General features: G+C 31.5%; 2 protein-coding genes across 2 annotated transcripts; both read right to left on the bottom strand.

Moving 5' to 3' along the window:
- Positions 1 to 726: 726 nt before the first annotated feature.
- On the bottom strand, positions 727 to 3,174 carry LOC137828196 (uncharacterized). Its single transcript, XM_090304483.1, has 2 exons — positions 2,799 to 3,174; positions 727 to 1,011 (listed from the first exon to the last, which is right to left on the bottom strand). The coding sequence occupies exons 1-2, from the start codon at positions 3,087 to 3,089 to the stop codon at positions 892 to 894; spliced, it is 411 nt and encodes a 136-aa protein (XP_090160609.1). The 5' UTR covers positions 3,090 to 3,174; the 3' UTR covers positions 727 to 891.
- An 8,397-nt stretch (positions 3,175 to 11,571) lies between these two features.
- On the bottom strand, positions 11,572 to 14,344 carry LOC137828402 (GABA transporter 1). Its single transcript, XM_068634962.1, has 7 exons — positions 13,810 to 14,344; positions 13,453 to 13,683; positions 13,044 to 13,141; positions 12,757 to 12,943; positions 12,534 to 12,664; positions 12,122 to 12,355; positions 11,572 to 12,041 (listed from the first exon to the last, which is right to left on the bottom strand). Exons 1-7 carry the CDS (start codon positions 13,931 to 13,933, stop codon positions 11,661 to 11,663), a joined length of 1,386 nt encoding a protein of 461 aa, XP_068491063.1. The 5' UTR covers positions 13,934 to 14,344; the 3' UTR covers positions 11,572 to 11,660.
- Between the last annotated feature and the right edge of the window lie 1,414 nt (positions 14,345 to 15,758).

Below are 15,758 nucleotides of genomic sequence, written 5' to 3'. Positions count from 1 at the left end.
TGTCTAAGTTTTCAGTAATTATCTATATTATGTCATTATAGAAGAGCTTTCACTAGTTGTTATTTATATCATTATATAATTTTTAAACATTTTTGTATTATACTATTTTTTTCAATAAAAAAAATAGTATAATGATATAATTATTATGTTCGCGTACACAATTTTTGAATTGCTCTACAAGCTTCAAAATTATCAATCAAATCATATATAGACAAAACTGTGGTTAAACTTCAATTTAAAAACAAAATTTCAGTATTTCTAGTGCGACCACTAACAAATCACTCGTCCAAACACCTATCCATATTCATTTCATTTTATACCTACAAACAAATTACCCATCTATTAATGTCTATCAATAGTAATAATATAAGACAGGAATTAATATAAGTATAAATTTTTAATTATGAATTAAGATAATAAGATCAAACTTTTTAACAAGTTTCTTATTAAATTTGACTGTAAACTTTTTGGATAAATTTTAAATATAAAATGAATTTACTTTAAACTCAATATTATTTAATTTAAAAAAAAAGATAATCGAAAATCAAATTTACAGGAGATCGCAAACACTACCTACTAAGTTCTATCCCTTATAATAAAAATGGATAATAATCTTATCACTGACGTTGTGGCTTGATTTCGTAAGCTACCTTTTCTTCCATAAATTGCATGAAAAGGAAGATGCCGTGGGATTAAAAAACCCACATGAATTATAGAAAGCTGCTATTTGAGAAGAAAAACGAGAAAGAATCGATGCTATTATTAGATGTCAAAGAAAATATGTACCAATTCAACAACTTTTGGTAATGAAACAAACGTTGATTCATACTGAGATGAGTATTAACATAGCACTGTATAATCTAATGAGAATTTCTGTTCATCGCCTGAAGCTCAGTGATTATCATTATCAGAAGGCCTTCTCTCATCACCGGGAGACCCTCCTCGACCCTTCCTCTCATTCCACCTGGCCCAAACCCATGTTGAAATCGCGATCGTTCCTAACGCGTAAATCTAGAATCAAATAAAGTAAACTTGTGAGAAAATGCAAATGGACTTAACATCACAGTGAACAAGGACAACAGCATTACACAAACTCTTCCACGGATATATTGTCTCTGGTCAGCTCATCACGGAATATCCTAATTGGTCAAATCAATGAACAGAAAGCTAGCAACTTGGAAGCTTATGCATATACAGAATAGTGAAATACATACATAAAGCAAAAGTCGAATGTAGTTCTCAACAAAAATAAATTAGAATCAGCTGATGTGGTATTTACAAAAAATCCACTGGATTAAATACGTTACTCTCAGACCAGAAGTCATATCAAGATTAAAATGTATATTCCAGTCATACCTAAGGAATGAGAAGTATAAGAAAGAATAATATATGAAAATGAGAAAAAATCAGAGCTAACTAAACAGGCAAGACAGATAGAGAATGCCCACTAGAGCAATTCTGGCTAGAGAGGGAGGAGGGAAAACTGTCGTGTAACCATTTGCAGGGACTTCCTTCAAACTTCACCATGACACGACCACTGTCAGCTAAATTAAACTGAAAATCAAACGGAAAGGTCTCAGTCTAATAAGTCTAACCCAATAACCCTTTTCCCATTGGATATATGCTACATCTTTCTGAACTTAGAAACCGATGAGCTCTTATTCCAACACTTTTTGGCTGCCTTTCAGTCTTCTCGACAGTGTGCAAGGAAATTTAGGGAAAAATCTAAGTGAATCTATCTCAGCTGTTACAATATATACACAGTGACGAGACGACAGCTGTGAAGATCCTAGAATCAAAGGATATTCAAATTGCATAGATCAGTTGCGATATTATGATCCCATCCAAGGTGAATTTGATTACAATAATATCAAGTACAACTGGACTATTTGATTGGATATCAGAACAGAACGTCGACTTCTTAACAGAAGCTTGTGCGATTATTCCTTAACTACGCAGGAATATAAACCCAAATGGGTGGAAACGTATAGGCCAAGATTTCCAGGTTTAGAGATGCTGGTGGATTGGTACAGTAAGCACGTAATTCCAGATACCAAACCATGCATATACATTGACAATGATAAATATCAGAACAGAACTAATACAACCTTTTTAATAATATTGCCAGGATTTATTGTTTTCAGACATTAAAAGCCCTCGCAATAGAATTCTAAAAAACAAGCCCCTTAATACTTAAAATAACTAGCTAAATCCTATAGAAACAAAGCTCACAAAAAAATGACACGACCCTTGCAATAATTATAATATTTTTTTATAAAAGTGTCTAGAAGTATTTAGCCAAGAATATGTATCATGCCAAAAAAAACAGACATTAGTTTACAAAATCCACTGAACCATATTTTGACTATACAACCATGACATTTCCTAATTCCAAGATTTGCGCTTATAATGACCTTATGACAGCTGAGCGTAAAAGAACATTTCAATTATTCATGGCTACTTATATAAGATGTTGAAACACAGGTACAGAAATAAAAGACAAAATAGAATCCAATGCCAGAAGAATATTTCAGTCATCCAAATCCTAATTAAGCACGTGGAAGTATAAAATCTTGCAAAATTTCACGGATGTAAATTAATCTTGAGGCAAAGTACAATTCAAAGATTGAGGGACCACCGAAGCAATTTCCACCGTTAATTTGACTATTAACTAAATTTCAGAAAAAGGAATCTCGTGAATTCAAACAATAATTGTCGCAGGCTCTAAGAGAAATATCAAATCCTAATATGACATATGTGAGTGGAATCTAAGACTTAGAAAGACAAACAATGAATACCTGCCAGAGTAAAAGAGGATTGGTAGTTCTGGCGGCGGGAGAGTTGGAAGCATCGATTTCAGCCTGCAGAGGCGTGGAAGAAACCAGCGCAGCTTGGGTTTTGGGAAAACGTACAACGTTGCTTTTCAGGTTGGGAGCCTCATCCCGAGGGTTGGATTGCGGAGGTGGAGGTGGAGGTGAAGGTTGAGGTTGTAAAGGGAGAAAAGGAAACTGAAAATGGATTTTAGGGAACAAAGAGAAGAGATTTGGTGGGGAGTGTTTGGGTGGCTGTTCTTCCGTGTCTGTGTTCATTGTTGAAAGGACGGAGAAAGCAATGTTGAAAGGACGAAGAAAGCAATGAAAAGAAAAGAGAAAACCCTAACGCCTATATATAGAGAGAGCATGAGGTTTGAATGGTTGAGAAAGTGTAAGAAGAGTGTGGGTTTAGGTTTGTTACAACGTCATCCGTTGCAACCGTCACTTCATCACACTGTTATGCCCTTCCTATCTAGCCAACTAATTTTATTCAAGTTAAACTAAATCATAATTATATTAAAAACTATATTTTTAATTTTTAAAATATACTGAATTTTGGTTCTAGTCTAAAATTGTGTAAATTATGATTTTTTTTATCCAAAAAAATATCCTTCATTTTTATTACTCCACAATTTCAAATTAATATTTATAATTTCTAATATTAATTTTAGGATAAAAAAAAATTGTTTTTATGGTGTTAAGAGTTTTCTTTTTCAGTGTAATACGGTGACACTATTATATCATAATATCATTACGTATCACTTGAAATGTCATTTGGATTTTTTGGATTTTAATTGAATAATTTAAACTAATTTTCAATGTTCATTTCCACTGAGATATCAACTTCATTACAATTAAACCCGGCTTAATTTCATAATTAAAAAATAAACACATATTTATTTCAAGACAAGAATAATAGCTAATAACACATAATATTAAGAATAAAAAGTATTTGTTTCCAGTTTTGGAAGAACCAACCCAAATAGAAAATTAACGAGATGAAAATCAAAACTCACTCACTCCAGAAAAACTAAAAATATATTTAAATATGTATACTCTATTAAATACAAATGTATACTTTTTATAGTAACATTGTGTTAATTAAGTTGTATATTTATAGTAATTAATCAATTTATCCAAGTTAATGTTAGTATATTTAGAGCGTACTTTAATTAATTTTATGAATTACTTTTATAATTCTAAAAAAATTATTAAATATAAATTAATTTAAAAAAATAAAATAAGTGGTTACTATATTGATTAAAATAGATATTATTTTAGAGACAAAAATTATTAGTATCAGAATTTCAATTACTAATAAGAACTTATAAATTAAATTTTAAATTAGTATATAATTAATTATCAAGATTATATCTATCAACTTGATTTTATATTAATTATTAATTAAAATTTTAATAATTAATTAAATATCGATTTAAAAATTAATTTATAAATTTTATTAATAATAGAAATTATTTTATATATCAATAATATTTTTGTGTTTAAAATAATATAAAATTTAGTTAATATAGTAATTTTTTTGAAAAAAAATTAATTTTTATTTAATGATTGTATGGTAGTGTATTAACTTATAATTTATAATATTTTTATTTATTTTACTTTTATTTTTACTAATTTGATTTTTTATCTCAAATGATTAAATAGGTCTTTTTATATTATATTATATTTATTAACTTATTCATCAAATATTTTCCATTCAATCATTGCAAGTTCTGAAATTCCCAAATCTCATTTTAATTAATTATATTTTTTATAAATAAGTATAATTATGTGATAATGTTATAAATATATTAGAAACAAAACATATAAATATAACATATTATATTAATAAAATTATCATCTTATAAATTCGGCTTGGATTGAATATTAAAATTTACTAATCCAATAAAATATCTTAGTTTCAAAAATTATTATTCAGTATAGTTTTCCATTTTTTTCAATAAAATAATGTCTTGCATAATTGATTGCTAATGTGTTTTAATATAGCTTAATGCTACCATACAACTTTTACTTAGTTGATTGTTTACTATTTTAATATATAGTTCGATTTTATGACGTGATATCTTGTATATCTTATTGCTCATGTTTTTTCAGTGTTGCTCAATGTTACGAGGCAATGTCTTGCATAATTGATCGCTTATAGTTTTTAGTGTAGTTCAATGCTATGACACGTTGCCTTTCATAACTAATTGTTGACATTTTTTATGTAGTTAATGTTATTATAGAATTTTATTATTGAATTCCTTTATTAGGAAACTCGATGATTATACTAAATAAAATACAATATTTTTTTATGAAGTACAGTAGTTTATTAATAAATAATTGTTTAAGGCATGGAGGACAAGTTAATAATGTTGAAGTTAATAATGTTGAAGTTAATAATGTTGAAGATCTAAAGTCAAACGAAAAATGCTTAGGCATGAATCAAAACTAAAAGTCCTCAAGTTGTAAAGTTGAACTAAAGATATTCAAGGTGTGGAATCAATCAAGAGATGTTCAAGACATAAAATTAAGTTAGAAATGATCAAGGTGTCACAACGAGATAAAGATATTCTAAGTGTGAAGTCGGACTAGAGATGTTCAAGATGTGAAGATGAGTTAGGGATGTTCTAGGAAAAACTAAACATGCTTAGTGAGTATAGCCAAGCTAGAGATGTTTTGGGCTTGAAGTTAGGTTAAACATGTTTAATGTGTATAGTCAAGTCATGAATGTTATGAGGTTAAAGTTGAATTAAACATGCTCAATGTGTGGAGGAAGGTTAGAAATGTTTTGTGCTAGAAATTGAGCTAAACAATTTTAATGTGTAGATATGAGATAGAGATGTTAAAGGTATGGGACTAAACTAATGAGCTCAAGGATCAAACATCCAATGATAGGTAAGTTGACAATTTGTTAAAAACAAGTCAACCCCTAAAAAGTGGTGTACCAAATATGTATTTTTCTTTTAAAAAAAATACAATCATGAGAAAAAATAAAATGTGTACTATACTAAAATTATTTAGTTAAACTATGTTGTGAGTGTAAAACTAATTAGTCACACTTTATTATTTATGAATATAGTTTTTCTATTTTACTAATATAAATAAACATAAGTATATGAAGTAATATGGACATTTTGTTTATGTAAAGTTTAGTAAGAATGAGAAATAAACTCATCTTCATGAGTATTGACTTAACTCATCTCAATGTTAGTTTAAAAAAAATTAATTAGTCGCACTTTATCATGTATGAATATAATTTTTTTTTCACTATCTATGAATATTTTATTTTACAAATATAGATAAACACTAGCATATTAAGCAATATGGATATCTTGTCTACGTAAAGTTTACTAAAGAGTAGGGAAGAAAAATAAACTTGTCTCTGCAAATATTATCTTAACTCATTCCGAATTTGATCAAGAATCTCTGCATTGAGCGGACAAGAACGTAAGTATGAATAATACCCGATTTTTAAAATTGGTTATGGGGACGGATGCTCTCTCCCCATTCTCATGTTCGTCCTTATTTAAATTATCAATACATCCTTAGTTTATTATGTAACCTAAAAGACTTGTTTTCATTATTCTTTTTGATCCTTTGTTTTTTTATTTGAATAATCTTTATTTTACTACACAATTTTTCATTCTCTCTTTGAATTATTCTATTTATTCAATATCCATCAAGTTCACTCATAATCTTAAATCTTAAGGCATTTTCTCTTTTATCACAACCTTAAGTACACATTTTTTCCCTTTTTGTGATTTTCTTCAAAATTATGTATTGCATTTCAGAAAACATAAACCTCAAATTTATTGAATTAACATTTTTAGGACACGCATTTGATCATTTTTACTTCTTTTAAATGTTTTTATTTATTTTTTATCACATGAGGATGTCTAACTAACAATTTCGAGTATTTAATTATGAAAACCCTTATTTTATTAAGTAACCTAAAATACTTATCTTTTATTTTTCTTTGGTTCTTAAACCTAAACTCGCATCGTCCTGTTGTCATCCTTACTAAGAAGGAGATTCATGACTTGTCTAGTCAATTTTTTTTATCAAATTTATGCACCTCACCTTCATTTTGAAATAACAACGTAGGTGTGACTACGCCCATACATTGAGAGGCACACTTACAAAGAAAATATGATATGTTCACTTATAGGAGTATGACTAAAACCATAAGAATGTGAGAGGTACATTAGAAGATAAGCTTGCATTAAAGTTTGCTCGCATAGGTATGAAAGACACACTAGTAGATAAAATTGCATGAAGTTAACTCACAAAGGTGTATAAGGTGCATTAGTTGAGAAAATGTGTGAGAGGTTTACCCATATGAGTGTTGCTAAGACCACATGGGAGTGAAAGATGTACTAGTATAGAAAATTGTATCAGACATTCGTCCACGGGATTGTGGTTATTCCCAAAAGGATGTGAGAGACATGCTAGTATAGGAAATTTATTAGAAATGTGTGTCCACAGGGGTGTGGGAGGTGCTCTAGTATAGAAAATTGCATAAGAAGCGTTGTTGCACCCACATGAATGTAAGAGGCATGCAAGAATAAAAAGTTTCATGAGAGGTTGGCCCACAAAGTTGTAATTGTACCTAATGAGAGACACACTAGTAGAGAAAGTTTGCCTACATAGGTTTTGTTGAGCACATATGGGTGTGAAAGGTGCATTAGTAGAGAAAATTGCATTATATATTCTCCTTCAAGTTTGTGGTTGTGTCCATATGAGTGTAAGAGGGTGTTAATGGAGAAAAAATGCATAAGAGATTTACTTACGAGGTGTAGTTACAACCACAAGGGTGTGAAAAATTGTTGCTTGATAATGATATAGAAGAGAGCAGATGTTAATTGATTTGTGTGTTCATGAAAAGTTTTACCAATACCTCACGATGAACATAAAATATTCTTACTGAAAGTTTAATGTTTTTCGGTCAAGTTCATTAATGAGGTGGAATCTTTGATCTTTTTATGTGGATAATGATGAGGAGTGATCATATGGATGTTTGTGGGTTGGGTTGGATAGAATTTGGGCAAACTCATTACTCAACCTACTAAAAAAATATCAGGTTGGGTGGAATGGATTGTGTTAGGTCAATTGAGTCCAAATATTGAAAAACTTTCTCTTTTTCTTGTTAAAAGTTGTAATTTTCAAGCATAACCGAAATGAATATTAACACAATCCTTACAAAAATTAATTCAAGATTTCAAGTCATAACAAGTATGTATAAACTAAATCAAAATGTGAACAGAAAAATATAACATAATTTATCCATAACACAAATATAAGAGTGGTATCAAGTTAACTCTTGGGTCAGTCGTACTAAACCCATCACCTAACCCGTATAAGAGTGAGTTAGTTTGGGTTTGGTTGAGTTTGACCCAACCAAAATGAAACTCAACACAATCTAATTGGGTTGGATTAGGTCGAATTGGATTATCCACTAATACACAAAATACATTAAATGACGACTTATTATGATGGTTTATTTTACCTGTCATAATAAGTGAAGCGGTGGCACAGTGGTAATTATAAGAGAATTTATTATATCATTCATCAAAGGAACCATCATAGTAAATATATTTTATATTTGTTAATATAACACCTGTCAAAGTTAATTATTTTAGGATTGTTTTTTTCTTACTAGCTCACCTTTCCTTTCCTCCATCAACATTGTCTCCACCAATACTCTCGCTCATGTTTTTTGCTCACATTTTTCTGCTCTCTCTGCCTCTGCCTAAGTTCAGGTTCTCTAATCTTTCTTTTTTCCTAATTTCAGTTTTACCCTAATTTCTCATGTGTTATTTATGTTTGTGATGTCTCAAATAGATTCTCAAAGCGTTAAAGAGGCATTCAAGGCCTTTGCATCTCTATGAAATTCGTGTATTTGTGTGTTCTCTCTGAAATTCGTCAAAATTCTTTTGTCAAATCTTCCAAGGCCTTCACATTACGCTCAACAAGTATCTTTTGTTGAAAAATATTATTCTATTACAAAATGTTAGTATGTAATAAATTTAATTTAATTCGGGATCAGAGGAGTCGAAGGTAGGGGAGAGGAGGATGGAGCGGTAGGTGTAGGGGAAGGAGTGGATGGAGATGCAGTGTTGGGAGAGGAGGGCGAAGTAGGCGTTCGCGGGATCGTCGAGAAGGGAGTGGCGAGGAGGCGACGTGTGGCGGATATGAGGATGGGGGAGGCGCGAAAGGTGCGTTTGGAGGGAGAGGAGGGCGAAGTAGGCGTTGGTGAGGTTGTCGAGAAGGGCAGTGGTGAAAAGGCGACACATGGCGGAGATGAGGGTGGGGGAGGCGCAGAAAGTATGTTTGGAGGGGATGGATTTGTTCAAATTTATGGTAAGTGAAAGGAGCAAATATTTTCACTTTTTCACTTTTCCTTTTTTTATTTTTCTCTACTCCAAAAGATTTTAAGATCAAATAAGATTTTCACAAATATTTTTAATATATCAGTAGTAATGACCTAATGATGAGATTTCTTTTATTTTCATTGAAATATGACCATTTGAACCTTTTGCATTGATTTTTGGTACCTTTTGAATGTTGTCATATTTAACTATAAAACAATTATTAGGAGAGGTTATTTTACACTTCTATATTAGAGTTATGTAACAATTTAGATTGGATTTAGTAAAGGAGAGTTAATCACTTTCACGTGGCAATTAAATTTTGTTGGAAAAAACTTCTATATGTAAGAAAATTGGACCATGTGTGTTTTTTAGTCATAAAACTTACAAAAGGATGACAGATGCATAAAGAAATCTGCATTTTGTCATCTGTTATATTTTTATTACACTTAAGTGACTTGGTCATTTCTACAAAGTCCTTTAAAGGGGAATGTCCAATTTCTTCATCTAACTTTGAAGTTAATATTGCATTGTATAGTCTTTAAACTAGAAAATTTAATTTAAGCATAATAATTTTTGTCACAACTTCCAAACATAATTTGGGAATAATAACTATTAAAGTTGAATGAATAGTGAATTTGAAGAAAGAAAACACCTATATTATTTAAATAATGTTTTAGGTAATAAAAATAAAAATTATCCTATTCAAATTGAGAATTTGAAAGTTTTTCGAAATGTGGTTATTATGCAGGATACGTTATGCAAGTAGGAAAATGAATACATCATAAAAGAATTAAAAACAATACACTTTCTATGACGGTTATTGTTAAAACTATCATAAAAATATTATATCTTAGAATTGATTTGCCTTTAACCATCATAGAAAATAGCGCATTCTATGACAGTTAAAATATTATCTATCATAGAAAATAACACATTTTATGATGGTTAAAACAATGTGTCATAGAAAGTAATAATTTCTATGACGGATGTATTTTTAACAGTTATAGAATATGTTATTTTTTATGATGGTTAGAGACAAACTAGTCATAAAAAGTGATATGTCGTCTATATCTATGATGGGTCTAAAACTGACATAAAAATATATATTTTAATTGTCATAAAAATTGTTTTCTCCATTAGTGAACCCAATGAACATTCCTAAGTGATCATAACACCAAATAGAGGCCAACTTGCAAATAACAGTCCGATGCACTCAAGTAAGTGCATAAAAGTATAATGAACAAAACATAAACAATATTGAGAATGAGTTCTAGTACCTCTTCGTGTGATAGATAATGTCATAATATATGGATCTTTTCAATAAGACAGAATAATCTTCTTGATGAAAATAGTTTAGAGATAGTATTAAAGATAACTGAATTTATTTTATATCATCTCTTATTTGATATTGAATTGATTCTCATAGTAATTACTAATTTGAACTACAAGTAGAATTCCAACATATGGGTTGTTAAATACCTTTATTTAACATCAATACATAAAATAAGAGTTTCCAAGTGTAATCTTCCCTGATTTACATGAACAGATTCAAACAATGTATTTACTGGATTTTCAATACTCAAGTCAATATTTACACGAGGAGAAGAATGAGTGTGTAAAAGTTGGAGTCTCCCTCGGTTTTCTATAAGTTACATAATTGCTTCTTATATGTAGGTGTGAGAAATGCTTCAAGGGGTGAATCTTGTGAATTTCATTGTAAAGTTACATAAAGGTTTGGCCTAGTGCTTCTGATATGTATTGAGATTTGTACAGTAGTAGAATATTCTTGATGTTTAGCTTTGTGGATCAACTATTCAGTTTGGTGATATTAGGTCAACATATTGATCTGATTCATTATTGTGGGTCTAGAAAGGAATCCAGGAGAACCTCTTTCATTTCACATACATGCAATGTTCTTTGGAAGATGTGAATTCTATGTTTTCTATTTCTTGGATCGTAAGTTTGAAATTGTTACTATGTTGTCAGCTTTGAGTATTCGTGCTTAGTCTATCATTATTGGTATATGGTACAGTGTTGTAACACTTAGAATCCAGTATGATTGTGTATGTGCTTTTGGGCATTCTTAATGAATGATCTATTGATCTTTTGACCAAGAAAAACAACGTCCTCTGTTATTGAGCCAATTCCTCTTACTACTTTATTCCTTTTTAGATTGTTTTTCACTCAACATAATGTCTTAAATAATTCAACTAAAATAATTACATCTTTGGCACCCACACAATGTTATGGGTTTACTACCACTAATCTAATAACATGTCACACGTTAAACAATAAACTGCACAGTTCTGTCTTGATAAACACTAAACCCCAGTAGTTATATACATGCTTTCCCCATAACCATAATGCTAATAAAACCAACACGGTTGAAAGAATTGCTTGATTTGAGATAACTAATAGACTTGCAATGAAACTTAGCACTGGTGTTTGTATTGTATGTATTGCTATAAATTTTCTACACATCTGCAAACAAATCATATGTTTTGGCATCAAGAACAATTTGTCTGATAGATGCTATTCCTCCAATTACAACTAAAATTGATGATGCTCCTGCAATCAATGTGTTCACCCAAAATGTAATGGAGTATTTTGAGGGCTTGAAAGTCATATTATAGAAAACCATAGGCAAAATGAAATCAAGAGGAATGCATCCAAATGCACCAAACAAGGCCATTATATCTGGAAAGAATGGCAACATTGCTGCTAAAACCGTGGCTGCTGCCACTGATAGTGACCGAAGTACCACCCTGGGCACAACGTTGCGCATGGAGAATTGTCCCATTTTAGGGTCTCCAAAAGTTGCTTCAAATATTTCATTTGTTGGTTGCAGATAAACCTGTAACATAACCAATCTATGGTTATTCATCATGCGAATTGCAAAATTGACAAATGTATATACCAAGAGGCTCTTCTTACCGCAGTCAGTGCCATCACTTGCAGAAGAATGAAAATATTAGTCATGAAGAAAAACCATTTGGGAAGCAAAAGCTTAGTCTCACCAATGAAATTAGAAAGAACTGAAGCACCAGATTCATTACCAAATGCCCAATACCCTGATATGGCCACACTAAAATAGGTGGTGGCTATAACAGAATAACAGACACACAGTCCTTTCAACATTTTGCCCTTCAAAGGAGGCGCCAAAGTTGCCTGCAAAGTGCAGAAAATTTCTACTTAGTGACTTGATATGATGCAGAGGTGTCTAATTGGTGCTTATTTTGTTAGAACTAAGCACAAGTTTTAAGTGAAGTGTCCATACTAAACTTTCTTTCATTGCATATCTAATATTTGTTTCTCTGAAGAATGAATACCAAGATGCTAAACTGACCTGTATTTCAGGAATGATTCCACTGGCATATGTGGTTGCAATGATCGAGATACCATTGAAGACACCAAAGAGTTGATCAGCATCAGAACCTCTAACAGAATAATGCCTAGGTGGCGCGTCTTTTGAGTGACCTGTGGTAGATACAATACAAGCAAGACATCAAGTTGATTACAAATTTCTGCTTAGGCTGCCAACACCATTGTGTTTTCCTTCATTTCCTTACCTATGTATATAGAACCCACAGTGACACATGTGGCATACAGAATACTGAGAATCAGAGAAATCAAATTAACGTGCCTCAGAGAGTGAAAGGATGGAAGTTGAGCCAAAAGCAGTGTTATGACTCCACATATAATAATAAATTGATAAAGCTTCATTGATCCCTCTGGGTGGTAGAGCTGGTAAATGAACTGCAAAATAGAAGAAAATGTAGCTTCTCAATACACCAAGTAACAAGAGAATGGGAAATTAAGAAACTGAAATGGCTGAATGACACTAGTGATTAATTACTTTGAGGCTCTTTCCTCCCACTAGAGGACCACCAATCACTGTGCCAAAGCATATGGCAAATTGAAGCGGGCCTACATAGTATTTTGCCCATCCAGGTCCTGCCACAACATTTAAATTATACCATTAGCTATGAATGCCACAAACCCATTTAAGCCACTCGCATCCTCCAGGTCAAAGAATAAAACCAATCAAAAAAGAAAGAAAACAGCAACTACTAACTAGTCTCTGCAAAGGGGAAAAGAAAAATCAGACAAGTAGCTCAATACCAACTAAATTAGAAGTGATTTTCCTTGGAACTATGAAAGTATATAGCATGCTGATCTTATGCCGCTTAAAAGAACAAGATAATTTCAGTGAAAAATGGGAGGTTTAAATTCATGAAATGAAGCGAAAGAGGGTGAAGAATCACCTAAAATATCTCTAGCCATGTCCCTGAACCGAAGCTGGCGACGCCCAAGCTGTGCATGATGTTCTAAGACCACAGATAAAAGGTTGTATGAATAGAATGTGATGACGGCTGCAAGGGTCAACCAAAGCACTCCTCCGACCCAACCCAACAGAGTGAAGGAGAAAGGAAGAGTAAGAAGAACCGGAGCCACAATAGATGTAGTCAAATGATACCCACAGTGCAACCATGATCCTACACACAACACCATAAGGTGGACAATTCATCAACAAACACCTTTTTCTCATCTTCATCGAAAAGTCAAATCAAAAGCTGTTATTTTTATCTTTGTTGATCAAGAACAAGGAAAAGCACCCTCACCTCGGGATACAAGAACAAACTTTGCCCCTGCATCTAGCTCTGACGGAGTAGAGTGATTGATGGCAAACCCCTTTTCACTGTCACTTGTATAGACTTCAGAGGAGCTGCGAGTAACATTTCCCATCTTTGTTCCCAGTTTCTCCCTCTGGTATGAAGCAGTTGTTGAGTGGTTTTTTGTTTTTTGTTTGGCTGCTGCAGCTAATATTGTAATCTGTATATGTATGCCTTGAGCTAATAATAATGATAAGAATCACAGTGTATGATCTCACACAGAGACAGATAAATAAGAAGGGATGCAAGTTGACAGGAATGTTGAAAAAGACCAAAATTAGTTTAGGTGCAGAAACATGATTGAGTCAGGGTGGTCAAAGAAGCATAACTACAGTGCGTTGGAAAATTATAATTTTGAATGGTTTATGCGACATTGACACACACATGTAACAACTTGGTTCATGATTAGTTTATTAGGAATGCTTAGAGTTTTGTGGCATTTTTTTTGTGAGGTGGGGCTAGGGTGCCAAGAAAGCATTAAGGTGGCTCCTCCAACACCAATTTTGAAGTCAATTTAATCAGCTGGACTCAAGTTATAGTATATATATATTTTAGATGCCACACTCTTCCGTATTTTTGCAACAAAGGTTGACCAGATCCAGCCTGTCACCATACTAACATTTTCATTTTCCACATGCTCACACCTCAGTTTTCTCTTTTCTTTCATCTTTCATGATTAGTAAAAGCATTCATGGTTAAACTTCAAACCAAAACTATTTTAAAGTTTTTTTCTAAATTAGTATAATTTTGTAGATTAAGAGTAAAATTTTTAAAAAAAATTATCAAAATAGATAAATCGAATTAAAGTAACACGATTTTAATAGGAAGAAGTTGTGTGGTAATTAGATTTCAACTAATTCACTTTATACAAATTCATTATTAATTAAAATTTGGAAATGTGACTTTACTTACCAATTTTTAAAATTTTACGTTAATTAACCTACAAAATTATTCTACTTTTTGTAAAAAAAAAATACATTTTAAATAACTATCTCATTTTATAAACTGCATTTTCTTAATTTTTTTTTCTTTGTTTAAATCCTTTTATGTGTGGTTTACTATCTAAAGATTGTTTAGTTTGATAGTTCCGTCCAATGAACAAAATGAGATAAAGTAGGTCAATTTGATTTTACTTTATTTAAGTATGTATTTGAAAAGTACCAAGTTAATAAACCATGGAATACATCCTCTACCGAAATTTTTAACTCTTTTTTCACTTTTATAATCCATTACATGATTATAAGATTTATACTATTATCTAATTACAAACTATCATTCATCATAGTTATCTTACGGGTTATATTAATGATTATATGTGATGGTTTAATAATATAAACTTTTTTTTATTACAAACTCAACTTTTATAATATATTTTTTATATTCTTTTAGACTCCTGTTTCTTTTTTAATTTTGAAAAACGATGACATATTTTTATATTTCAATTTTTACAAGTTTTACTTTTTTTTTCGTTGAGAAAACACGGACAAAGAAGCCTTAACTTATCTATACTTATAACATTTGAGGAAGCACAAACATGTAACTTTCTCCATGTGTCACTCTCACGATTTTTTGAAAAAAAAAACAAAAAATGAAATTTACCAGATGAAGAAAACATTACGCGTGGCAGATTCTGAGGCTTGGGAAGAAAACGAGCTCATGGTTCTGCTGGCCCAAAATGAGTGAACAGGCTCAATATCTATAGGTGGAGGAAAAATTAAGGTTTCTGAGAATGTGTTTTCTGTGTGCCTAGCAATGGCTTTTCTAGAAGCGTGTATGGCTCAGCAAATGCCGATTCCAGCAGTTGTGCAAAACAATGACAGAGCACCCTTCAGGTAATGTTTTGAATTTGAATTTGAATTTCTTGCGTCGCTTTCCCCATTCTCTGTATCTCTGAAACC

This window comes from Phaseolus vulgaris, chromosome 7 (genome assembly GCF_051622355.1).
Source record: "Phaseolus vulgaris cultivar YP4 chromosome 7, ASM5162235v1, whole genome shotgun sequence".
In the NCBI taxonomy this organism is placed as follows: domain Eukaryota; kingdom Viridiplantae; phylum Streptophyta; class Magnoliopsida; order Fabales; family Fabaceae; genus Phaseolus; species Phaseolus vulgaris.
This window is presented reverse-complemented; position numbering and strand designations above follow the sequence as displayed.

Coding starts and splice junctions, on each gene's coding strand:
- LOC137828402 (XM_068634962.1), bottom strand. CDS start 13,933: ATGGGAAATGTTACTCGCAGCTCCTCTGAAGTCTATACAAGTGACAGT. Junction 13,684..13,809: donor GTTTGTTCTTGTATCCCGAG/GTGAGGGTGCTT, acceptor TGTTGTGTGTAG/GATCATGGTTGCACTGTGGG. Junction 13,142..13,452: donor CATGGCTAGAGATATTTTAG/GTGATTCTTCAC, acceptor ATGTTGTGGCAG/GACCTGGATGGGCAAAATAC.
- LOC137828196 (XM_090304483.1), bottom strand. CDS start 3,089: ATGAACACAGACACGGAAGAACAGCCACCCAAACACTCCCCACCAAAT. Junction 1,012..2,798: donor ATCCTCTTTTACTCTGGCAG/GTATTCATTGTT, acceptor ATTTGATTCTAG/ATTTACGCGTTAGGAACGAT.